The sequence below is a fragment of the Seriola aureovittata genome, chromosome 10, assembly GCF_021018895.1.
Source record: "Seriola aureovittata isolate HTS-2021-v1 ecotype China chromosome 10, ASM2101889v1, whole genome shotgun sequence".
Taxonomy (NCBI): Eukaryota; Metazoa; Chordata; class Actinopteri; order Carangiformes; family Carangidae; genus Seriola; species Seriola aureovittata.
Window position 1 is genome coordinate 1,388,714 of NC_079373.1, and position 22,423 is coordinate 1,411,136.

General features: G+C 41.5%; 1 protein-coding gene across 1 annotated transcript in view; it reads left to right on the top strand.

Annotated features, from left to right (window-relative positions):
- lrp5 (low density lipoprotein receptor-related protein 5) overlaps positions 1-22,423 on the top strand; it is a 76,543-nt gene that overhangs the window by 21,088 nt on the left and 33,032 nt on the right. Inside the window, exons 6-11 of the mRNA XM_056387173.1 lie at positions 6,688-6,884; positions 7,188-7,319; positions 16,329-16,417; positions 16,528-16,746; positions 16,896-16,984; positions 17,326-17,497. Coding sequence (XP_056243148.1) covers positions 6,688-6,884; positions 7,188-7,319; positions 16,329-16,417; positions 16,528-16,746; positions 16,896-16,984; positions 17,326-17,497 — 898 coding nt within the window. The remainder of the gene's footprint in view (positions 1-6,687; positions 6,885-7,187; positions 7,320-16,328; positions 16,418-16,527; positions 16,747-16,895; positions 16,985-17,325; positions 17,498-22,423) is intronic.

Consider the following 22,423-nt stretch of genomic DNA (forward strand, 5'->3'; position numbering starts at 1 on the left):
TGAACAAGACCCCGAGACTCTTCAACTCCTTCACTTCAGGCAGCAACTCGCTCCCTTTTATCAATATTGATGAAATGTTTTGAATACCAGTAGCTTGCTTGATATGGACATGTTAGTTAAAGTTACATTGCCTGTTTGATTAAGATTAATAACATACATGTCTTCAAATTTTGGCACCTATAAGTGTAACAGTACGAAACACTGCTTAAGAACCTCTATTGAAACTTTTAAAGATCAGCAGGAAAAGTCTTTGAGTTTGCAATCTGCTTCTTTCCAACAGAGAAAGGGAGGAGGGGAGGAGGAAAATAGCTGCACAGACAGAATGAAAGAAAGTAGAGAGAGAGAGAGCATGGGAGCATTGTCCAACACAAACATAACTGTGGTATGGAGGCCCCAGTCAAAACACACACAGCTTCACTCACACTCCCAGTGCATCTCTCTTACAGCTCATTCTTTCCTTCTCTCCTTTAGTCAATCCAGCACCATCTCTCTCCAAACCTTATCACTCTCTCTCTCTCTCTTTATCCATCCACCCTTTCTCCATCATTTTCTTCGTGCTTCTCCAGACAGATGTCTGCTGAGGACAAACACTGAGAAAGTTTCATTTCTACATCAGTAACAGACTAAAATACACATAACTGTTATTGTTGCGCTGAAATCCAAACCATTTGTAAAATAATTTCACAATAGGTTATTGTCATTTCTGCATAGTTGGAATTCCTCTCAAAGAACCTCTGAGAGCACTGGGAAACAAGAATCAGGAAGCACAGAAGAAATGGACATATTTTCTTTCTGAGACACAGACTTGTGGCTCACCCAGCAAGATAAAATCTATACATGACCACTTATTGTTACGCTGAATTTATTTAGGATCTGAGTGTCCTCAGCATAAAGATGCTTGAAAAAAACTAGTGTGTACAATGTTTCCTCTGACAGCTTCCAAGTACAGTCAGACATGTTCATATTCAGAGTGTGAATTATTCAATGACAATAAAGGGGGTCAACTATTTCTCCAGGGTATAAGGGAACCCAATACAGAGCAGGCATGTGCTTCATTGTGCTTGTGCATGTGCTTCAAGTGTTGGGCACACATGCATTTTAATATTGTTCACTGACCAACAGGTAAAACTCCTGAATTCCTGAGTGAAAACAAAGAAGGTGACTATTATAAAAACTGTTAAAAGTTAAAGACTAATGAAACCACCACACCAAATGAAATCATAAACTCTATACTGAAGTCAAAACGTATCTCTAAAACTAATCCTCCATTGTCTCACTGCATTTAAGGGTGTGCTAGCTAATAGTTAGCTAAACTGTAACTTTAGGTTAATGTTAGAAACCAGCTATCATTATTACTCATCCATAGATCAAATCAAATCAAATCAAATTTATTTATAAAGCACATTCATAACAACAGCGGTTGACCAAAGTGCTGTACAATCAATAACATAAAAACAACACAGCGAGAACACAAACTGGTGAAAACAGACAGAAATGACAACTCTCATACTGATTCAAAGGCCAAAGAATAAAAATGTGTTTTAAGACGTGATTTAAAAACAGGCAGTGAGGGAGACAGTCTGACATGTAGAGGCAGCTCGTTCCAGAGTTTGGGAGCTGTAACCGAAGAAGCCCGGTCTCCCCTGAGCTTAACCTGGATCTGGGCACAACTAAAAGCGACTGGTCAGCAGACCTGAGAGTGCGTAGAGGTACATGTGCCACTAAAAGATCCGACAGGTAAAATGGAGCTAGCTCATGTAATGATTTATAAATGAAAGTTAAAATTTTAAAATCAATCCTAAAACGTACAGGGAGCCAGTGAAGGGAGGCCAGCACGGGGGAAATATGCTCTTGCTTGCCTGTTCCTGTTAAAAGATAAGCTGCTGCATTTTGGACCAACTGTAGTCATGGGAGGGAGTTCTGGTTAACACCAACATAAAGAGCATTACAGTAGTCAAGGCGGGACAAAATAAAAGCATGGATGACTCTTTCAAAATCATTAAAAGACAGGCAGGACTTGACCTTTGATAAAAGCCTCAGTTGAAAAAAGCTAGATTTCACAACTGAATTGATGTGTTTGTCCAATCACTGTCCATAATCACACCCAGATTTCTAACAGTGGATTTTACGTATGGACTTACAGAGCTCAGGTCTATGTGGGGGCCAACACAGGCACTACTGGGTCCGAATAACAGAATCTCAGTTTTTTTTTCATAAAAACTTAAACAGTTTAAGGCCATCCAAGCTTTAATGTCCTTAAGACAGTCCAACAGTGGCTATAGCATGCCGTTTTGTTTCAAGGGCAGATACATTTGTGCGTCATCTGCATAAAAATGAAATGCAATGCCATGTCGTTAGCCGTCTGGGGGGCCTGACCCAGAGGCTTAAGGTTTCGGGGATTAACCCCACCACTTCGAAGATGAGGTGAACGGAGGCGAGGTATCTGGATCTCCTCATCTGAGCCGGCAACAGGTACCAGCCAGGTATATACAGGATCCAGAGAGCGCCAAGAAACAAAACGCCTATGATGTGATCCATATTCAGCCAGAATATTGTGGGCATTAGTCCCAGGAAACTGTGCCAAGTGAGATTTCAGTCTCACCAACAGACCACCGCGCTTACCTCACCTCCTCCGAGGAAGTGGAGCCGGTACGCGGCATAGGTAAGCAGGTATTTCTGATAAGAACTGGGGAAGAGTTTTCTGTCCACCCAAGTTGTACTTCACCATATTTTCTGTGGCAAGTCGGATATTCAGTAGTGCTTGTCGATCATAAACCAGTACAGAGTTGGCATTTCTAGTGACAAAAGACAGAAACACCACAAGTACCAACAGAGCTGACAGCAGCTGACGGCAGGCCACACACACTGGCGCCATCTTTAGATACTTGAGACAATCTCACTCAGAAACTCTGAAGGCAAGAAAGTAAAGTGATTTAAACAAGCTAGATAGTTAGCTACTGCTGCTTATATTTACCTACAGTGTCTGTGTGAGCAGAGACTTGAGGACTGATGGAGTGAGACAGACAGACGAGAGGTTAGAAATGGTACAGTCCACTTTAGAGGTGCCACAAGATTCTTCCATGCATGAATATAGGAAATATATTGTAATATTTACAATTACAGGTTTTAATCTCTTTTGGGGGGGTTAAAGTGTTAATCAGGGGTGTCAGACCCCCTCCCAACCCCCCCATGATTTGGACCCTGCTCATAGTCGTTCTAAAAAGCCGCACTCAAGTGTAGTAGGGTGAAAGATTGGCAGTGACAGAGGAGAAGATGTGATGTGTTACTGTAAGAAAGATGGAGACAGGACAGAGCCTCAGGAACAACACAACTGGAGAGGGACCAGTAACTACACAGACTTAAGTCCAAAATGTGATCCAGTCTAAGGCAGAATCATGGCGATACACCCACTAGAAGTTTTTCGAACTATACCCATGTTGGCTCAAGACTGGGTGGCCCTGTTGGCCTGGGGGTTATGAACTACAACATCCACAGGTCCAATCCACCCACCATCACCTTTATTCCATGTCATTCTCTCTCTCTCTCTCTCTCTTTCTCCACTCATTTCCTGTCATCTCTCAACTGCCATCTGTCAAAAAAAAATTACACAAAAATAGTAAGCAAAAATTGTGTTGCACTCTTAGACTTTATTCACACTCACATTATTCACAGAGTCAGGAATAACTGTATTGGCAGCTGTTCCCCTGGAAACTGCTTCAAGTGTAATGTTACCTATAGCGTTTCTCCACAATTGTTACAATATGGTGAAGGGGTTGGATTGAACCCAGGCCAACATTTAGTGGAAATGCTTGACGCTTTTGGAAAAACGTTGTAACCTCAGCCTGCAGCTTCATTTCTATGGCGGCAGCACACGTTGTGTACACATCAGCTCTGCCTCTTGTAGCTTCAGGCTGCTCAGCGCAGTGCTTTTGTGTTGTAGGTCGACATGACAGTCTGTTGTACTGACGGTCATAAAGTCACAGGAGAGACGTGTGCTCAGTTAGATGAGGAGGCTTTAGTCTGATTGTACCTGACAGCTTCAGTCATGAAGTAATTTGCCTGTTTGCTAATTAATTTGTACACACACACACACACACACACACACACACACACACACACACATACGAACAAATAAACACACGCACACACACACACACACACACACACACACACACACCACACACACACACACACACACACACACAAGCTGAACAGAGCTTTGAAATCTGGAGTTGGTTAAATTTGTTCTTTGGTTTTTTTCTCTTAACCACTGCTGGCAGGCACCTCTGCTCCTACAGCGCACACACACACACACACACACACACACACACACACACACACACACAAACACACACACACAAAACTAAAAAAAAAGACTAAAAATGGTGATTGATGAAAGCCAGTTTCTGGTGTGTTGATTTTCTAAATACGAGCCTCCTTTGATGTCGTGGCGATGTGCGTTTGTGTGAGTACATTTTCCTGTAAGTGATTTTAAAGTGTGTTTTAGAAAAGAACTGCTCTCTCCTGATCACACACACACACACACACACACACACACACACACACACACACACAGTTCTTCACATCTTGCTTTATGTAATTGTTTGGCCTTGAGGACAGAGAACATACCTTCACTGAGGCTGTAAATGTGTTGTTTTAATGAGAAGGTCTAAAGAAAACTTGAATGTGTTGAGGTCATCACCATGGAATGTGGTCTAGATATTCATGATCTCTGGAGGAGCATTCCTAATGGTTTTCTGACTGATCCTCTAGTGCCTCCATAAGGACTAAATATCAAAATCTTCTTTTATTTTCAACACTTCTTGAAGACTATTGATTTTAATGACCTCCTCCAGTGACACACATTTTACACTTTGTTTAGTTTGTCCAACACCTGTGTTTTGTGTGTTTTAATGACCATTGGGCTCAGTGTTAGGCGTCTGTTTTTGTTCCAGCACAAAACCAGGAATAACACAAACACAGTCACAATGCAGTTTTTGTTGATTGTCAGCCAGTTTCCGTCTAGTGTCAGCTGGTTTCAGTCTAGTATCAGCTGGTTTCACTCTTTTATCAGCTGGTTTCAGTTTAGTGTCAGCTAGTTTTAGTCTAGTATCAGCTGGTTTTAGTCTAGTACCAGCTGGTTTCAGTCTAGTATCAGCTGGTTTCAGTCTTTTATCAGCCGGTTTCAGTCTAGTGTCCGCTGGTTTTAGTCTAGTATCAGCTGGTTTTAGTCTAGTACCAGCTGGGTTCAGTCTAGTATCAGCTGGTTTCAGTCTTTTATCAGCCGGTTTCAGTCTAGTGTCCGCTGGTTTTAGTCTAGTATCAGCTGGTTTTAGTCCAGTGTCAGCTGGTTTCAGTCTAGCATCAGCTGGTTTAGTGTCAGCTGGTTTCAGTCTAGTATGAGCTGGCTTCAGTCTTTAATCAGCCAGTATCAGTCTAGTATCAGCTGGTTTCCGTCTAGTGTCAGCTGGTTTTCGTCTAGTATCAGCTGGTTTTAGTCCAGTGTCAGCTGGTTTCAGTCTAGCATCAGCTGATTTCCGTCTTGTGTCAGCCAGTATCAGTCTAGTGTCAGCTGGTTTCAGTCTTTTATTAGCTAGTTAAAGCTCTTTATCTGTTCTCTTCTCCTCTCCTGTCTGTGCACACATATACTATATTTACTACAGATGAATTCACAATAAAGCTGTTCTCATTGACATGTTTTTCTGTTTCGGTTGTCATGACAACAAGTTTGAAACAGCGCACGCACAGTGCAGCAAGCCGTCAAGCTCGCAATCCAGTTGAACTGTGACAAATTCCTGTGGAAACGAGGCATCGAGCAAGGCACGGAGTGTAAATGGAAAGTAGACCTGAAACAGGTCGCTGTGGAAACATAGCTCCTTCACAAGCTGCTCTCTGTACCAGAGGGCACCCACAGCCTCTTCCTTGCTGCTCCCCTTCTTCTTCTTACTAGTGGGGCTAGTCTTTGTTGTTGGCAATGATAGACTCTAACACAGCAGGAGCTTCCCGTTTTGCAGTGACGTGTCCCACTAGAAGTTTGGAAAACTTTGCCTATGTTTGTCTGTCCCCTGCGAAATTGCATCCTTTTTCAAAGCCCTGTAACTCTTAAAAAAAAGGATTTTATATGAAAAAAAAAGTTGATTCTCTACATTTATCTAAACTATTGAAAAAAGTATGATTGCATATACAGTACCACAGTACCCAGCCCGGGGTGGGTTTACTGAGGCTCAGGTTGTATTTGATACGGCTTTCGAAACGATATTACATTAGCATGATATGATGTGTTTTTACCTGCTATTGTAACAAACAAAGTGCAAAAGGCAGTTTGTGTGTCTAAACCTGCTCCCGCCTCTGGTCTTCAAACCTGCAGAAAACTGTTTCATCACATTTGTGTGTGTTTGTGTGTTTGAGAGGTACTGGCCCCTCAGCAACATTAGAGCCATTAAATCATAATCCAAGTGCTGTTGTGTTTTGAAACATGGATGTCAAATGGTGTTAGGTTTTAATTATAACTTAGTAATAATAAATGCAACAGGTTGTGTTTATTTAGACATTAAACTGTACACTCTACTGAACAATGCAGAATGTCTTGTTTGCAACAGGTTAACATTTAAAAAACACACCATTCCATGGCTGACGAACACTTAACACCAGCCCTTCATTCTAAAGAAGCTTTTTTTTGTCCTGCAGTGAAACAGTGGTGGAGGGCACCCTCACCCATCCCTTCGCCCTGACGCTGTCTGAGGAGACCTTGTACTGGACTGACTGGCAGACCCGCTCCATCCACGCCTGCAACAAACACAGTGGAGACAAAGCCAGAGAAATCCTCAGCGGGATTTACTCTCCCATGGATATCCAGGTCCTGGAGCCCTACCGACAGCCTTACAGTAAGTGCAGTGCAGTATATTGAACTAATCCAGTCAGACTGATTGCTGATGATCTGTGATGATTGATTAAAAAATCTATTAGAACGCAAATTATGGGTGATCTTACAGCAAAATTTCTTTTTAGATACAGTTATTGTTTTATATTGTTTAATTTAGTATTTTCTAGTAGGTCAAATCTTATTCATATCTTCATAATATCTCCTTTTCACCTGTTCTGAGAAGCTAACCACATTTTATTTTCCACTTCTCTGCTTCTCTTTTTCCCTCCCTCTCTCTCTGGTCTTTCTGTTGATGGCTCTGCAGTCCAGACTCCCTGTAGTGACAATAATGGAGGCTGCAGTCATCTCTGCCTCCTCTCTCCAGTCCAGCCTTTCTACAGCTGTGCCTGCCCCACTGGTGTCCAGCTCAAACCAGATGGAAAGACATGCAAGCCAGGTATGGGTCCTATTTATATATATTAGTGTGTTTAACATTTGCATATATAACAGTATGAGCAAAACTGGTAATAAATGAGTTAAATATAGGTTGGATTTTACTTTTAAATGAGTTGTTGAAATGTAAACTGTAAGATTTGCAGCCTTGTGGCTATATACTGTGATGTGGAGGGTGAGGGGATGATGTCAGGGGACCGACTGACCCCTGTTCAGTGTAGCATGGACATGAGATCATCTAGAGTCTGATGGAGCATGGACAGTCACTAAAAGCTGAGTCACGGTGTGGATATGTGTGTTGTAGCTCTAGCACGTAGTTGTAGCCCTGCTGTTCATCATGGGTAATGTTACTTCTTAGTCAGGCCTAAATGTTTTGTTAAGCCACAGCATGCTGGTTGCTCTCAGGCCGGTGTGTTGTGTTTACTGCTACTGAATACATGTTGTTCTTGTACAAAATCTGTGAGAGACACAAACTGGAGCAGCAGTCAGCCATTTCTGCAGTATAAACTGTGTGTTTTGCATCTTATTCTGACATTACATTTGTGATAGACCTCAGATTTTTATCCGTTTCATCATGGTCAGGGAAAGGTGAGAGAATTCAGCTGAATGAATCTTTGATATCCAAGCAGACTACAGAGTGTAGCTAATTCAGTTTTTCTGTAATAACCGTTTTACACCAACATTAGCAGGAATAAGCAGGGTTTTTAAACGTGGGTAAACCTACCAAAAAGGGATTGACTCTTACACTTTCCACTGCTAGCCGAATTTGTCTTTCTGTTCGGACTGAAGACACACACAACTGCAAGGAGCGATGTCATCGCATGCACTTACAGAGCACACACACAGACACATACACAGACACAGTGGAGAAACAGTGAGTTGGTAAAATGGATATGTTGCAGGTTGTTGCTCCTGTCAGTGTCAGAGCCTCAGTGTGAGACGCTTCCATCAGTGATTGTGTGTTTTTAAAACTTATTTCAGGACTGCAGCTCACTCTTTCATCCCTGAGCTCAGGGTAGCTGCAGTGTTTCTTTTTTAACAGCACCATGCTGAACAGGTTACAGGTGTGTTTACTCACATTCAGATTCAGAGAACTTTATTAATCCCAGCAGGGGCAATTTGTTTGAACAGCTTGCCTCACACACATACTAAAAACATACAGTGACATGAAGGCATAAAAATAAGGGAGTAATAAATAGAATGAGAAAAAATACAATAAATAAATAAAATGAGATATGAGTGGAATAAAGGAATTTATAATAAATCAATATTAATAAATAAGTTGATCATCAATTAATAAAAGACGGTAAAAATCATAAAAAAAAAAAAAACAACTACAGGGAATTTCAAAGACGTAATGCAGAGGGAAAAAAAGATTTCAAATGGTGGTTCGTTTTGGAAGAAGGTAAAATGTGAGGACGCCCCTACAGCAGCAGAGAAAATTCACCAACAAAAGAACCAGAATAAGCTAAAATACTTGTTGCTTCTGGAGGATTTGTTGAAAAGTCCCTTAGTTTCACTCCTGTGATCTTAGAACAGATTTTAATGATGCTGCTCAGACTGTTTCTGTCTTTCAGTGTGAGGCTGTGAAACCAGCAAGTAAATGAAAAACACAGGAGGCTCTCAATAAAAGATTGATAAAAATGACAGAAAAGTACTTTAGTGTGAGGAGAAGGGGAATTCTCTGTTGCCCTCGCTTCACAATAGCTGCAGTGTTTATATCAAACTTAAGCTGATCATCAAAGATGGTACCTAGACATTTGTATGAGGTAACCTTTTCTACTGCTTCATTGTGAATAATGCTGTCTTCAGCTTTGTGTCTGTTACGTCTAAAATCAATGATCAATTCTTTGGTTTCAGATACATTTAAATCCAAGAAATTATTGTCACTCCAAGAAATAAAATCCACAAGAGCTTCCCCATGGTAGAAGGGACAACAGTGCAGTATCATCTGAGAATCTGACCAGGTAGCTGCTTTCCTTGGTGCTCCTGCATTCATCAGTATACATGATGAAAAGTAAAGGCAAGAGGAAACACCCTTGTGGTGATCCAGTGGACAAAGCAAGAGGTCCTGAGAGACAGCCATTAACCAAAACCGTCTGCTCTCTGGTAGTTAAGAAGTCTGATATCCATGAAACAAGCTGGTGGGGCAGATTAAAAACATTTATTAACCTTTCAAGCAAGAGATGAGGCTGCATTGTGTTGAATGAAAAGTCTGTGAATAAAAGCCTGGCATGGGCTTGAGGCTTTTCCAAATGCTTGTATAGGTTGTTAAGTATAAAAAACTTGGCGTCCTCCACCCCTCCCCCGCCTGGTAAGCAAATTGCAGTGGATCATTTTTCGTTATGACAGAATTTTGTTCCTAATAATTTTCTCAAAGATTTTCATACTTAATGATGTTAATGCCACAGGTCTGAAATCATTAAGTTACTTAGGAATAGAGTTTTTAGGAACAGGATTTACAGTGGAGGATTTCCAAATAGCAGGGATTTTATTACAATCAAGTGACATTCAAAATATGTGGTGGAGGACACCGCTAAGTTTGTCAGCACAAAATTGTAATGTGCACCCACAAATTTGATCTGGGCCAGGGTCTTTCCTGATGTTTACATTTTTTAAGAAGATTTCTAACACATTCCTGGCTGACGGAAATGTCACAATTAGAAGAGATGTTTTTTTCTAAGAGACATGTTTTTTGAGAAGTCATATTTTTCAAAACAAGCATAAAAATTGCTGGAGCCGATAAATACTTGTGTCTGCTGTAGAGTCATTTGACCTGGGGCTGAATGCAGATTGTTTTGCTTTCCTTGAAGCCTGATTTTAGTGGGTTTTTTTACCAGTGGAAAAGGAGCTAAAGTAATTTACTAAAGGGCCAAAGTGAAATCTTTGACTGTCTCATTGATGGGCTTGATGGGTGTTCATTAAGACCAATGTAATGTTGAGTTTTCGGAGTTATAATCAGCTGATTGTGTTACTTCAGTCTCACAGTTAAACTCTCATCATATCATATAAACATTTGAAACATTGAGGTTTAATGGTCCTGATGTGGAGCCTCCATTATTTGGATTAGAGTAGATTAGATTAGATTAGATTAGATTAGATGAGGGGTAGTTTGGTTTGCAACAGCAGTCAACACAACCAATACACATCATAAATAGAATAATACAATAAAAAGAAACGAAATTCCATTTAGGTATGGTACAGTTACAGTAAATTGTGAATCACCAAGAGTCCATCAGAATTTGTTAATTGCAATGACAACTAGACCAACAACGTGTTTAACAACCCAACAGCTGATGAGACAAAGGACCTCAAATATCTGGTAGGAGTTCAAACTCTGCATGGAGAGGGTGATGGGGGTCTGCTAAAATGACTTTTGACCTCTGAGTGGCTCTGATTTGATAAACTTTTGATAAATTGATAAATTCAAGTCAATGGCAATGATCTTTTGGCAAAGTTTGACAATATTTCCCATCTTATTTTTGTGAACCCTGCTGAGGTTCCCAAACCAACAGATTACTGAAAAAGTTAAAAATTGACCTGACAAAAGATGAATAATAGATGAATAAAACATTTTGACAGAGTGATCTGTCAACGTTAAAACCCCTCAGCTTCCTCATGAACAGTCTCAGATTGGCGTTTTTGCAGATGACGTCAGTGTTGACGTCAAAAGTCATTTTATCATCCACAATGGTGTCCAAGTATTTATAAGTAGTTCATGAAAAATAAAGTTCAGGAGACTACAGTTGTTCCGTCACAGTAAGGTAATCAGTATTTTGTATCTTCAGCTCTTCTTCATTGCCATTAAAACACTTTCTGCCTCCTCATAGACAAAAGACTGTCCACAGATGTGAACTCAGTCTTTCAGATTTAGTTTTATAACATCAACATGAAATTGTACCATTAATCTAGGAAACGGGTCTCATGATAACAACTGAGCCGTCTCCACGCCATCTGAGCCATCTGAGCAGAAGATCACAAGGCGTGGTTGAAACCTCCAGAGAAAGCTAGTGAGTCGACTTTGAATCAGGTCTTGTTGATGAGAGTTGATGAGAACAGATGAGACACTACAGTCAGACTGACTACAGTTGTACAGTTAGATCTGACACATCCCATTGAAACACAACCCCAGCAGTGCTTAGACATAGTGTTTCCTGTTGCTGACCTCCATCACCATTGTCTTTGGGTGTGTTTAGTGATGCAACACCATGTATCTGCCTGAAAACAAGTAAAAGTGAGTCTGACCTCTCTGCTGGGAGAGTGGGACACACACTGACCAGCTGCCATGTTGATTCCCACGATGCTGAAACAATAGAGCCTTATTCTGCAGAAACACAACAGTGTGTTAGAGTGCGTCTGTCTGTGAGGCTGTGTTGTGTGAATGTATTAAATTTGAATGAAACATGCCAACCAATCACTTAGCCACTGTTGACAATAAAAACACAATGCTCTATTGTGTCAGCCTGCAGTGTGTGTGTGCGTGTGTGTGTGTGTGTGTGTGTGTCTTTGTGTCTTTGTGTCCATGCTTCTAATTTGTTTTGCTTGGCTGGTTAAATTGAAGGCGTTTGTTATTGCGCTGGCAGCAGTGTGTGTGTGTGTGTGTGTGTGTGTGTGTGTGTGTGTAAAACTGTTTGTCAGAGGTCTTTAAGTGTCTCAGGATGAAGTCAAGCGAAGAGGAGAGTGGAATCACAGATGCCTTCCCTCCTTCCTTTTCCCTATGTCGCTTCATTTACCCTCCTCCCTCAGACTGTGAGCTGATGATGGAACAGCTCTCAGTGTCAGATGTGATTGGTGCTGCGGTGAAGAGATGCCAGACTTTGATTTTGATTTTGTTGTGACAGTGCAGCTGGAATGAGAGACAGAGAAATATTTACATGATCATTATTATTATTGAAATATTTGTATTGATTTTTGCACAGTGGCACTCAGTTTATTGTGTTATAGTGTTATAAATGAGCACTTAATGAATAAAACAGAAACAAATGTAAATGAAGGGGTGGTTGTGGGGTAGTTACATCTAATTGATAGAGGGGAGCTCAGTCTCAAAATAAGATAGTTTCCATAGTGGGTGGAGCCTTGGACAGTTTAAGATGGGACATGATCTCCTCCACCGAGTACCTGTGGTGGTTGTAAAGCTTTGTTCCACCTGAGGAGTGTCAGATGTCTGTTGCCTCAGCCTGGTAGGTTGTGATTGGTGTTTCCCAGTTGACAACAGTGCAGTGAGTGGGTTATGATCAATAACTTTTAAAGTTCCTCTACACATGTTTTAAACTCAGTAAAAATCCTCTGCTATGATTCATATTTAGTTGAACATGGTTTTCACACATAAAAACTGAAGCTCGCCTCCTCTTACTTCCTGATTGAGAAATGTGGATCAGGCCTTGAGCCCCGCCCACCACCTGCTGTCTCCAGGTGGACAGGTGAAAGAGCAGAGAGTATCAAGATGGTCAGAGGAGGAAACATCAGAGAGACTCAGCCACATGTTTGAGCCTCAGTCAGACCCAGACTCAGATGAAGAGTCTGAGACCAGAACCAGAGACTAGCAGACGGATCAGAATGGTTAGCGAAGTTAGCATCTTTTATTTGTTTATGTTGTTTGTTAGCTTGTAACTGGCAGTGGCTAACACAGTGTTAGTAGTTGTGCTAATGCTAACTCTCTCTCTCTGTATGACAAGGTTTCAGGTTTATTTAGCCCCGCCCCCTGTCCCCACAAGTTGACAGGATTGGTTCCTTAGGTTTGTGACGTATGAAACCCTGGCTGTTTGAATCTGTGTTTATGAGACTGTCATTGGTAGACAAGACATCATATGGATGTTAACAAGGTTAAACACTTGCAGGTTGGATCCAGGTTCAAACATCTGCACAGTAAGATTTACATGATTTACAGAATTATGTGTTTTTGATGTTTGAGCTGATGATCTGGAGATTGTGTGGTATGTGTTGCATAATATACTATTGCGGAGTACACAATTTAATCACACATAATGTACTGTCTTTGTTTGAAGATTGTAGTGAAAAGATTTGAAACGTGAGACAAAGATAAGACAGAGAAGGCCGACAGGGGAATAGACAGAGAGAGGCACTTTGAACTGCTTTAAATGTGAGCTCTTCACAGTCAGAGGTGTGAGAGACAGAGAGAAACAGTTAATTGTCTCCCATGAGGTGAGTTTGGCTCCTGTTAAATCTGAATCAACAGCCAAACACAGTGGAGGATCCCTGAGGACAGCAGAGCCCTTTGTTTGCAGACGGGTTGCAGCGAGGAGGAGAGGAGGAGAGGAGGAGAGTAAATAGAGCAGAGCTGGGCTCCGGCTACAAATCTTTTTCAAAACACACAGATTGATATTGGACTGAGGGGTTTGGCTCCAATCCAGATACCAAGCACTCAGACTTGGATCTGCTGGATGAGGCCTTGATATCTATACTTTAATCACATGAGCTTTGGAGAAATGTACAATTTTCCCAGTGGGAGGAAAACCGTCTGGTACTTACTGAACAGCAGAGGAGTTTGAGATATGAGGTTTCAATAAGTCCAGAATCCCTTTTATGTGGAGATGCTCTGAGTATTTGTGTCTATCACTGCACCTTTGATTGTGTTGTCCAGCAGGGTTTCTCTTCAAAGAGTGGAGCAGTACATAATATCACCAAAACAAACCTCCACTGTTGAACACAAGATGTTTATTATATACATAAACATATACATTATACACAACAGTGTGGTAATCATAACTTTAACTGACTGTTGTACTGTAGAGAAATTAATCGAAATATTATTGAAATCACAATATGGCCAAGTGCAAAATCCAGATCACAGAAGTTGCAGTTTGTTTGTTAGAGGTAAAATGTGTATAGACCATAAATGAAGCGTAGTGGTGCTACAGTGGTGCTTTTAAACAATTTTTTCCACTGAAAATGAAATACAAAAATAACCATTAACACTTAAATAAACACTCATATCAGAAAATCTGCCAAAATAATCGCAGTATGATTTTCTTTGAATACCGTTCAGCCTTGTTGTGTAGTTTGTCTTCCTTCAACAATTCTCAGATAAAATACAGTCTAGATCATTGAATGAAATGAATGAGTGAAAATACGACAGTTGTTGCTCGTCCAACCTGGTTGGACGAGCATGTCGGCATCACAGCTGAGCTTCAGATTTGAGAATGCAGCCTTGTCAAGTACGAGTCATCAGGCTTATTTTCTCATTTCATGGAGACTAGTTTCTAGTAAATATCACTGTGTGTGGAGTTTGAAGGACATGAGCATTTACCAGGCGGACACAGTCCTGACACATGAGGGATTAAGGCTGAGTCCACACTGAGACGCGTTCATTTTAAAATGAACACGATCTCTGTCCATACTAACACACCTGGGATCACATATCACATGACCATTCACGTACACTGAGCGTGTGCGAGCTGCTGTTAACAGGAAGGAGATTGTCTCCTTTGCAGTTGGTTAGTTGAGGTAAATCCTCTGAACATTAAAATACTGACTGTAACTACACAGCAGCTGCTAGCAAAGACAACAAGGTCAGTAACACTGTAATTCATTATCATGTTGTATTCACCACTGGTAGTCCAGGCTGATGAGAGCCAATCAGGAGAGACCATGGGTGTCTGCGTCTCAGTTTCTGTCGTCCAGACTACAACACAACCCCAGAGTTTCTGTTGAAAAAACTGGAGTAGTGTGGACGTCAAGAGGAAAGGTAGCAAGAGAGATGAGAAACGTATGACTGAAACGTATTAGTGTGGATGGAGTTTAAAATTTTGAACATCTTGTGGCATCTGCTGCTAGATCTGTTATATCTGTCTCTTGTTTGTCAACTTCATATATGTACGATACCACATCACCTAAGACCCCCTTTAAATGGAGGAAATTTCCTGCTTTCATGTCTGTGATACTATTTTATGTAATTTTTTATTAGTCATTCATTGAAAGTCTTCTAACTTTCTCATTTATATGCTGGTTTAATGGGTCCAGCAACGAGACTTGTTCTCCCTTTGGAATTATCATCCACTTGGACCATGCTCTGTCCTGTGAGTTTACTATAATGCCCTCATGCTGGCGTTGCAATGTGCCCCAAACCGCTGCTCCAAGTCCTTCATTCCTTTTGCTATCAGGCTACTAAACGCCAACAGTTGTCATTTTAAATGACTGTTATATTTACATTTTTGAATTGAGTCACTCATATGTAACATAATGTATTATTTATTTTACTTACTTTACTTGTGTTGAATAAAATGAAGTTTGCTGTAGTGTTGTCAGTTTATTGGTATCCCAGAATACGGCGAGTCTACACACACAGAGCAGGTCTGAGGCAATAGACTGACCCAGAGTGAAGGGCAGGGGGACACTTGTACAGTTGAGGAAAAGCGGGGTGGGTTACAGACGTGGTCAGACAGGATGACAAACGGATCAAAAGAGTGTAGAAACAAAAGGTATTTTCTTGTAGAGGCCATACAGCATAACACCAAGGGTCGACTTACATGCGGGCTGCGAGGGACCCCCCAGCCTGTATCACTTAGTAAGGTAAGGATATTGTAAGACAGTGAGGAATTTAGCAAGATAAGGGAAGAGGGCACTGCATGTTGACAGACAAGTCCCAAGTCCCCAAAATATGTATTTTCTTCCTCACTTGTTTCTCCTCGTATTGACCCATGTACGTTGATCTGTTGCCTCAGACATATAACTTTTGTGTATGGACTGTGCAAGCTGCAAAGGATAAATAAGGATAAATTAAGTTGTCGTAATCTCTCTTGTGTGAGCAGATATAAAGATGAAGGTCGTCAGCAGCAGAAATAAATGATATGCTGTGGAGATGAATTTCATTACAGCAGAAACAGACTTATTTTAGGCTGGAAAATCCCTACTGTGCTGGTTCATATGCAATAAATCCATAGGATCCAATCAGAGCAGCTGTCTCAGAACTAAATGAACTCTGTCACAGCGAAGTCTTAGTTACTGCTAAATCGACATGAATTAACACTTGATGAAACTTGTGTGGTTCGTCTAGGAGCGGAGCAGGTTCTGTTGCTGGCCCGACGGACTGATCTGCGCAGAATCTCCCTGGACCTGCCAGACTTCACCGACATCGTCCTGCAGGTAAACACATGCACACACACACACACACACACACACACAGACACACACACACACACACACACTCATCAGTCCTCCGTCAAGTACTCATCATTGTTCCTCTGCTCATGCAGGTCGATGACATTCGCCATGCCATTGCCATAGACTATGACCCGGTCGAGGGTTATGTCTATTGGACGGATGATGAGGTTCGGGCCATCCGGCGCTCCCACATCGATGGCAGCAATGCCATGATACTGGTTACCACGGAGATCAACCACCCTGACGGCATTGCTGTGGACTGGGTGGCCAGAAACCTGTACTGGACTGACACTGGCACTGACCGGATTGAGGTACACTTGAGACTTTACACTAGAGTTACTAAATATCCACCTGTCTGACCAATCAGAGCCTGGTTTCATATTGTTTGATAAATGGCCTCAGTGGTTGTGATTCTTTTGTCTTTTGTTTTAATGCTGAATGGTGTCCTGTGGTTTTCCAGGTCACCAGGCTGAACGGAACCTCTCGGAAGATTCTGATTTCTGAGAACCTGGATGAACCCAGAGCCATTGTCCTCGACCCTGTTAACGGGTAGGTGTGTGTATGTGTGTGTGTTCGTGTGTGTTCTGGTGGTTTTAGACTTGACACAATTAATTTTGATCAAATGCATTCAGCAAACAAAAGATTTCTAGATAGAAATATTTCTCTGGTAATAAGGCGTGTCTTATTTAAGGAAATGTTTAAATGATTGACAGCTGTGTATGTGGAAATGTGCTGTGTCTATTCAAGCAGCTTCAAAATCAAGCAGCTTCAAAATCTAAATATAACATATCAGTCAGTCACTATGTATTAATAAGGACATGTGTAAAATGTATCATGTCCCTGTAACTGGAAATAACTCCATGTTCTGTCACTGCCTCTGTCTCTCTCAGCTACATGTACTGGACTGACTGGGGTGAGCATCCTAAGATTGAGCGGGCCAACCTGGATGGAACGGACCGGGTGGTGCTACTCAACAGCTCTCTGGGCTGGCCCAACGGACTGGCAATAGATTATGCAGCAGGAAAACTCTACTGGGGAGACGCTAAGACGGACAAGATAGAGGTACATCATCTATTTTTGTCATCTGGTCTCTGCAGGTCCAGTGTGACCTGACCTGTCAGCTCTGGTGTGTTATGGTCTGCACTGGTCTGGTCCTACCTGTTGTACATCCTGTCCACTGCACACACTGCCAAGCGTCACAGTTAGCTCCAGTCAGATGACACAAAGGACAGAAAGTTTGATCACAATTTGAACACAGCTCAATAAAGTGATTGTCAGTGTGTCAGTCTCATGCAGATTAGTGATGACGGATGTGTGATCTCAAATGTCAGTTGGACACCATCCAACTGGTGAAGAAGAACTGGTCCATGATAAAACTGGTCCCACGGGTCAAATAGATTTTGATGAGTCAGCGGGGTCTCGTTTCAAACAGCAGATGATTTCAGTGTCTCCTCTCAGGTTGAAGGTGTCAGTCACTTACCACTGTAGCAGTCTCTGCTGTGGATGAATCTCCCTGGCTCCCCAGGAAAACACTGATAAAAACAATAATGATAGAAAATTAATCCTGAAGAAAAAAACAGTTTAAAACATGTGAAGTCAGACGCTGTCAGAGACGTGATGTTCTCAGTGTGTGGATGGTTTTGGAGCTGGTTTTGGAGGCTGTGAGGAGCATGCTGGGAAATGACTGCTACCAGCTGTTGTCGTGTCAGTTTGTCTGTATGTCATTTGAGCAAGACTACCTGAGAACAATAGGCAGGGCTGGGCGTGACTGTCTTTACTCTGGGTGTGGGAGTTTGGTGAAAAACGTGTATAAGCTGGAGAATGTTGTCTTCTTCTGACAATACATCTGTTTCTCTATTCCTTATGTTTTCTTCTTCTTGTTTTTTTTGATACTGGGTATTATTCATCTGCTGGACAGAAGTGCAGCTTCTGTTCTGACCCCAGTGTTTTTTATTCTCAGGGCTTTTGCGTCCTGATCACTCGGCTGTCGGGTCGCCCCCTGCCTCCAGTGTTTGGGCCTCAAATCTCAAACATCTGTGACAAAATTTGAGGAGTCTGAATTTAGATTTTAAACATCACAGTTGATTACGGGCCTGTCATCAGTGATGCAGGTGAGCTGGTCATCACTGTGTGACAGCAGATTCAGGTCAGCTCAAGTTCTGTGAAGGTTTCTGGCCTCAGAAATCAGGTTAGTACCAAAAGCTGAGAATACTTCACCTCTACTTACATTAGGGCTGCTCGATTATGGCAAAAATCATAATCAGGATTATTTTGATCAATATTGAGATCACGATTATTTAACACAATTACTCATTAACTTTGGAAACGCCACACATTTATTGGTCTTTTAATCATTGGACTGTCTTGAACTTTAAATACAATTCAGCGGAAAAACAAATAAAACAATTAATTAAAAAATGAGAAGAAGAAATAAGACAATAGATAATATATAATATCTAAATATCTATAATTAAATATATAATATGTAAATTTATGCTATGCTGTAGTGCACTGCACCAACATAATGTAAACTCTACTGTAAACTATGTTCAACAAATTCCACTCAGTAACTCGGTCAAAGGAAATGAAAAGCTGGCCCGACTGAATCGCAGAACTGCTCAGGTTTTCACACTCCATCACGCGTCTTGTGGTGGATGTGGGGATGGTATTGTAGGGAGGGGGGGTTAGATTTGTTGGGAAACAGAATGTGGCACAATAACCATTTTTTCTTGATGATCTTGTTTTCATAATCGTTTGAAGCCAAAATAGTGATTTTAAAATAAAATTTGATTAATCACCTAGACCGAACTTCCATGCATGTCAGTGCCAGTACAAGTTGACTTTGTGGTGAATGGAACCTTTACAGCAGCATTAAAAGTCTCCTCTGGTGCTTCGCACCAGCACTACAGTATGTGTTTGACCGGTTGTGTTGGTATTTTTCTACATCGGCTGCTCTGGTTTAGAGCCTGGAGGTCTCCACAGCCCAGTGTCTGAGGCAGAGAACAACAAAGTGAGGTGGGGTTGGGGGGTGGTTGTTATTCTTGTTGCCCTTCCCCCTCTCACCAAGACTTCCACTGCTGCTTTAAAGCAGGTGTTCTTCAGTCTGCCGCTCTGTCAGCCTCTCACACTGAGGCTACAATAACTTCATGTGCCTCTTATTCTCTGTAATTTACTTTGTTCCTCTTTCCCTCATCAGGTAGATTTGTTTTCATTCCTCAGTGTTAGTCTGCGATTCTGTCTGTTTATCACGTGTGTCGCTGTGGCTGTAACTGTTGTGGCGTCTGTGGAAATGGGCGAGTTTACAGCTGTTAACATATTTTCATAGCAGCAGAGAGAGGAGCAGAGAAGACCAGACCAAAGCAGTGAATGCCTGAGCTTTCTGGCTGAATGCTTACCAATTGAAAAGAGGTGGCTGCCCTCCTCCCCCTCCCCCCTCTGCTTCTCTCTCTCTCTCTCTCTCTCTCTCTGTCAGGGTGAAAGGACCCACCTCAAAGGGCTTTTTTTCACGTTTTAGCCTTGTTTTTATCCTGTTGAAAAGAGATTGCTGCTGGGTGTGAAGACTTTTCCATTGTACGTCTGCTTGTGTCTCTCTCTCTCTCTTGTGTGTGTGTGTAGTCTAATCTTGTTCAGTGCAGCCAGTGTAAGACTACGTCCACATTACTCACTCACATTACACGTTAAAGTAGCGTTCTAATGTGAAAACCATCTCCGTCCAGATGAGCGGTTTAGCTCTGTATCAGAAATATTCTCCGTCGACTATCACATCTGAAAACACATACATACCTGAACAATCAGTTACACTGAACATGTGTGAGCCGGTGTAAACAGGAAGTAGATTGTCTACTCTGCAGTTGATTAGTTGCGGTAAATAATGAACCCACTCATAATTCATTATCATGTTGTATTCACCACTGGTAGTCCAGGCTGATGAGAACCAATCAGGAGAGACTGTGGGTGTCTGTGTCATTGTTTCCAAAGGTCTCAGTTCCTGTCGTCCAGACTACAACACAACCCCAGAGTTTTCAAAATAAAAAGGGACCAGCAGCGTTTCTGAAAGTCTCTGTTTTAGAGGCTAAACTAACCCTTTGGTTTTATTTTTGTCGTTTTGTCCATCATCTCTAACAGTAATAATAACACTGCACTTATTAATCACTGAGATCTGGGAATACACCGACATTGTCCTGGTGGGTGTAGGATCTTGAGCAGTCAGACCACAGGACAGTTGTTTCTGATTTTATTGGTTTTACTGAGTAGATTAAAATGTAAAACTCAGGTCACAGCCACATGACACATGTGGTCTGCTAATTTGATTCTCCTATGACATGGGACAGGTGTGGGTCCCTACCCAGCTCCTCCCTACTGTACAGGTGAAGGATGTGGATGAAAGTGAGGCCTTGTCCAGATGGAACAGTGTAGATAGGTTCAGGATATTGAAGAGGTCTGTCTGAGCCGCTGGGCTGGATTCCCCCTCGGTGGCCGGGGCAGGCCGGGGCAGTGTGGGTCGAGGGTGATTAGGGTTTGGGTTAGGGTTAAGGGAAGGGTTAGTGGGGTTGGGTATAGGGGATTAGGGGAGGGGGAAATGGGATAACAGGTAGGAGGGAAAGGAATAGAGGGAAGGGAGGGAAGAGGAGAGGAAGGGAAGGAGATATTATTATTATCAGATATTACTGAAATGTCATTGGCCAGAGTGACACCATCAGCGAGGTGTTGACTCTCTCATGTCGTGGTGGTGGCTCTTGAACAACGCGGCAGGTTCAGGACGAGACCTGGACCTGACTTGTGTGGTTCCACCCTCAATATGTATATTTGCAGATCTGTCCAGATAGTTCACAGACTGTGTTGGAGTTCACTAACAAAGCAGAGGTGGCTGTAATAATAAAAAGCACGTGAAATGCTTGCATTGATTTTACACAGTAACTTTTTTTATAGCTGCAATGGTTCATTGATATTTTATTAGTTGATGGAAAGAAAACTATCCTGATAATTGATGAAGCAAAGATACTGAACATGTTAGTAAATAGTAGTGAATTGAAGATGTGGATTTATGATGTCAGTTTATCTTGTTCAACTTGTCACCTTGAGCTCTAGGATGTTGTGATCTGCATTTTTCATTGTTTTCATGAACCACAATTAATCAATTAAAATAACAGAATCACAAATAATGAAAACAATCAATAGTCATTCATTTTTCTAAATGGACAGTGAACAGATAAGAATCTTTTCATGTTATTTAGGAAAAGGACAAACCTTTTAATCTTCATGTGTTCGCGTGTCAGAGTTCAGACAGCTGCGAGCACTCACCTTTAAATATGATTTTTAAAGCAAAAAAATTCAATAAAATTACAGTTTGTAGTTGATTTATTTTATTCTTCAGCAGGTGTAAACATCAGGAACCATTATTACACCTGTGATTCACCTGATTGCTGTTGTGTTTGTTGAAGATCAGTGATCACCTGATCATCAGATCTACAGTGGATTCACAAAGTCTTCAGCTTCACACTGGAATCATTCCCTCATCCATCTACACTCTATAATGACAAGATGTATTTTAAGATTATTGTCACTATCGAGTCTTCAGGTTCTACTGATCTGAGATCATTTATTCATTTGTTTTTGTTTATAAAATGTTGTCGTAAGTGCAGTGTGGCGGAGGCTTCAACATGAGTGTAAGACCTTCAAAATATCTTATTCTACTCACTGCTCTATGGGTGTGTACATTGTACCTGTGTGTGTGTGTGTGTGTGTGTTTGTGTGTAGAACGCCTGTCAAACAGCTGAAAACTGAACAGCACCCAACGTTTTAGTAAAAGAGAGAAAAGAGAGAATGATAAATGATTGAGGCACACTGAAGACTCTTTCTCTCTCTCTCTCTCTCTCTCTCTCTCTCTCTCTCTCTCTCCCTGTGTGTTTTTAAGTCTTTTTAAAGAAATCTGACTCCCCTTCTGCCACCACCCACCCAACCCCCTCATCTGTGGAAAAAAAACCCTCT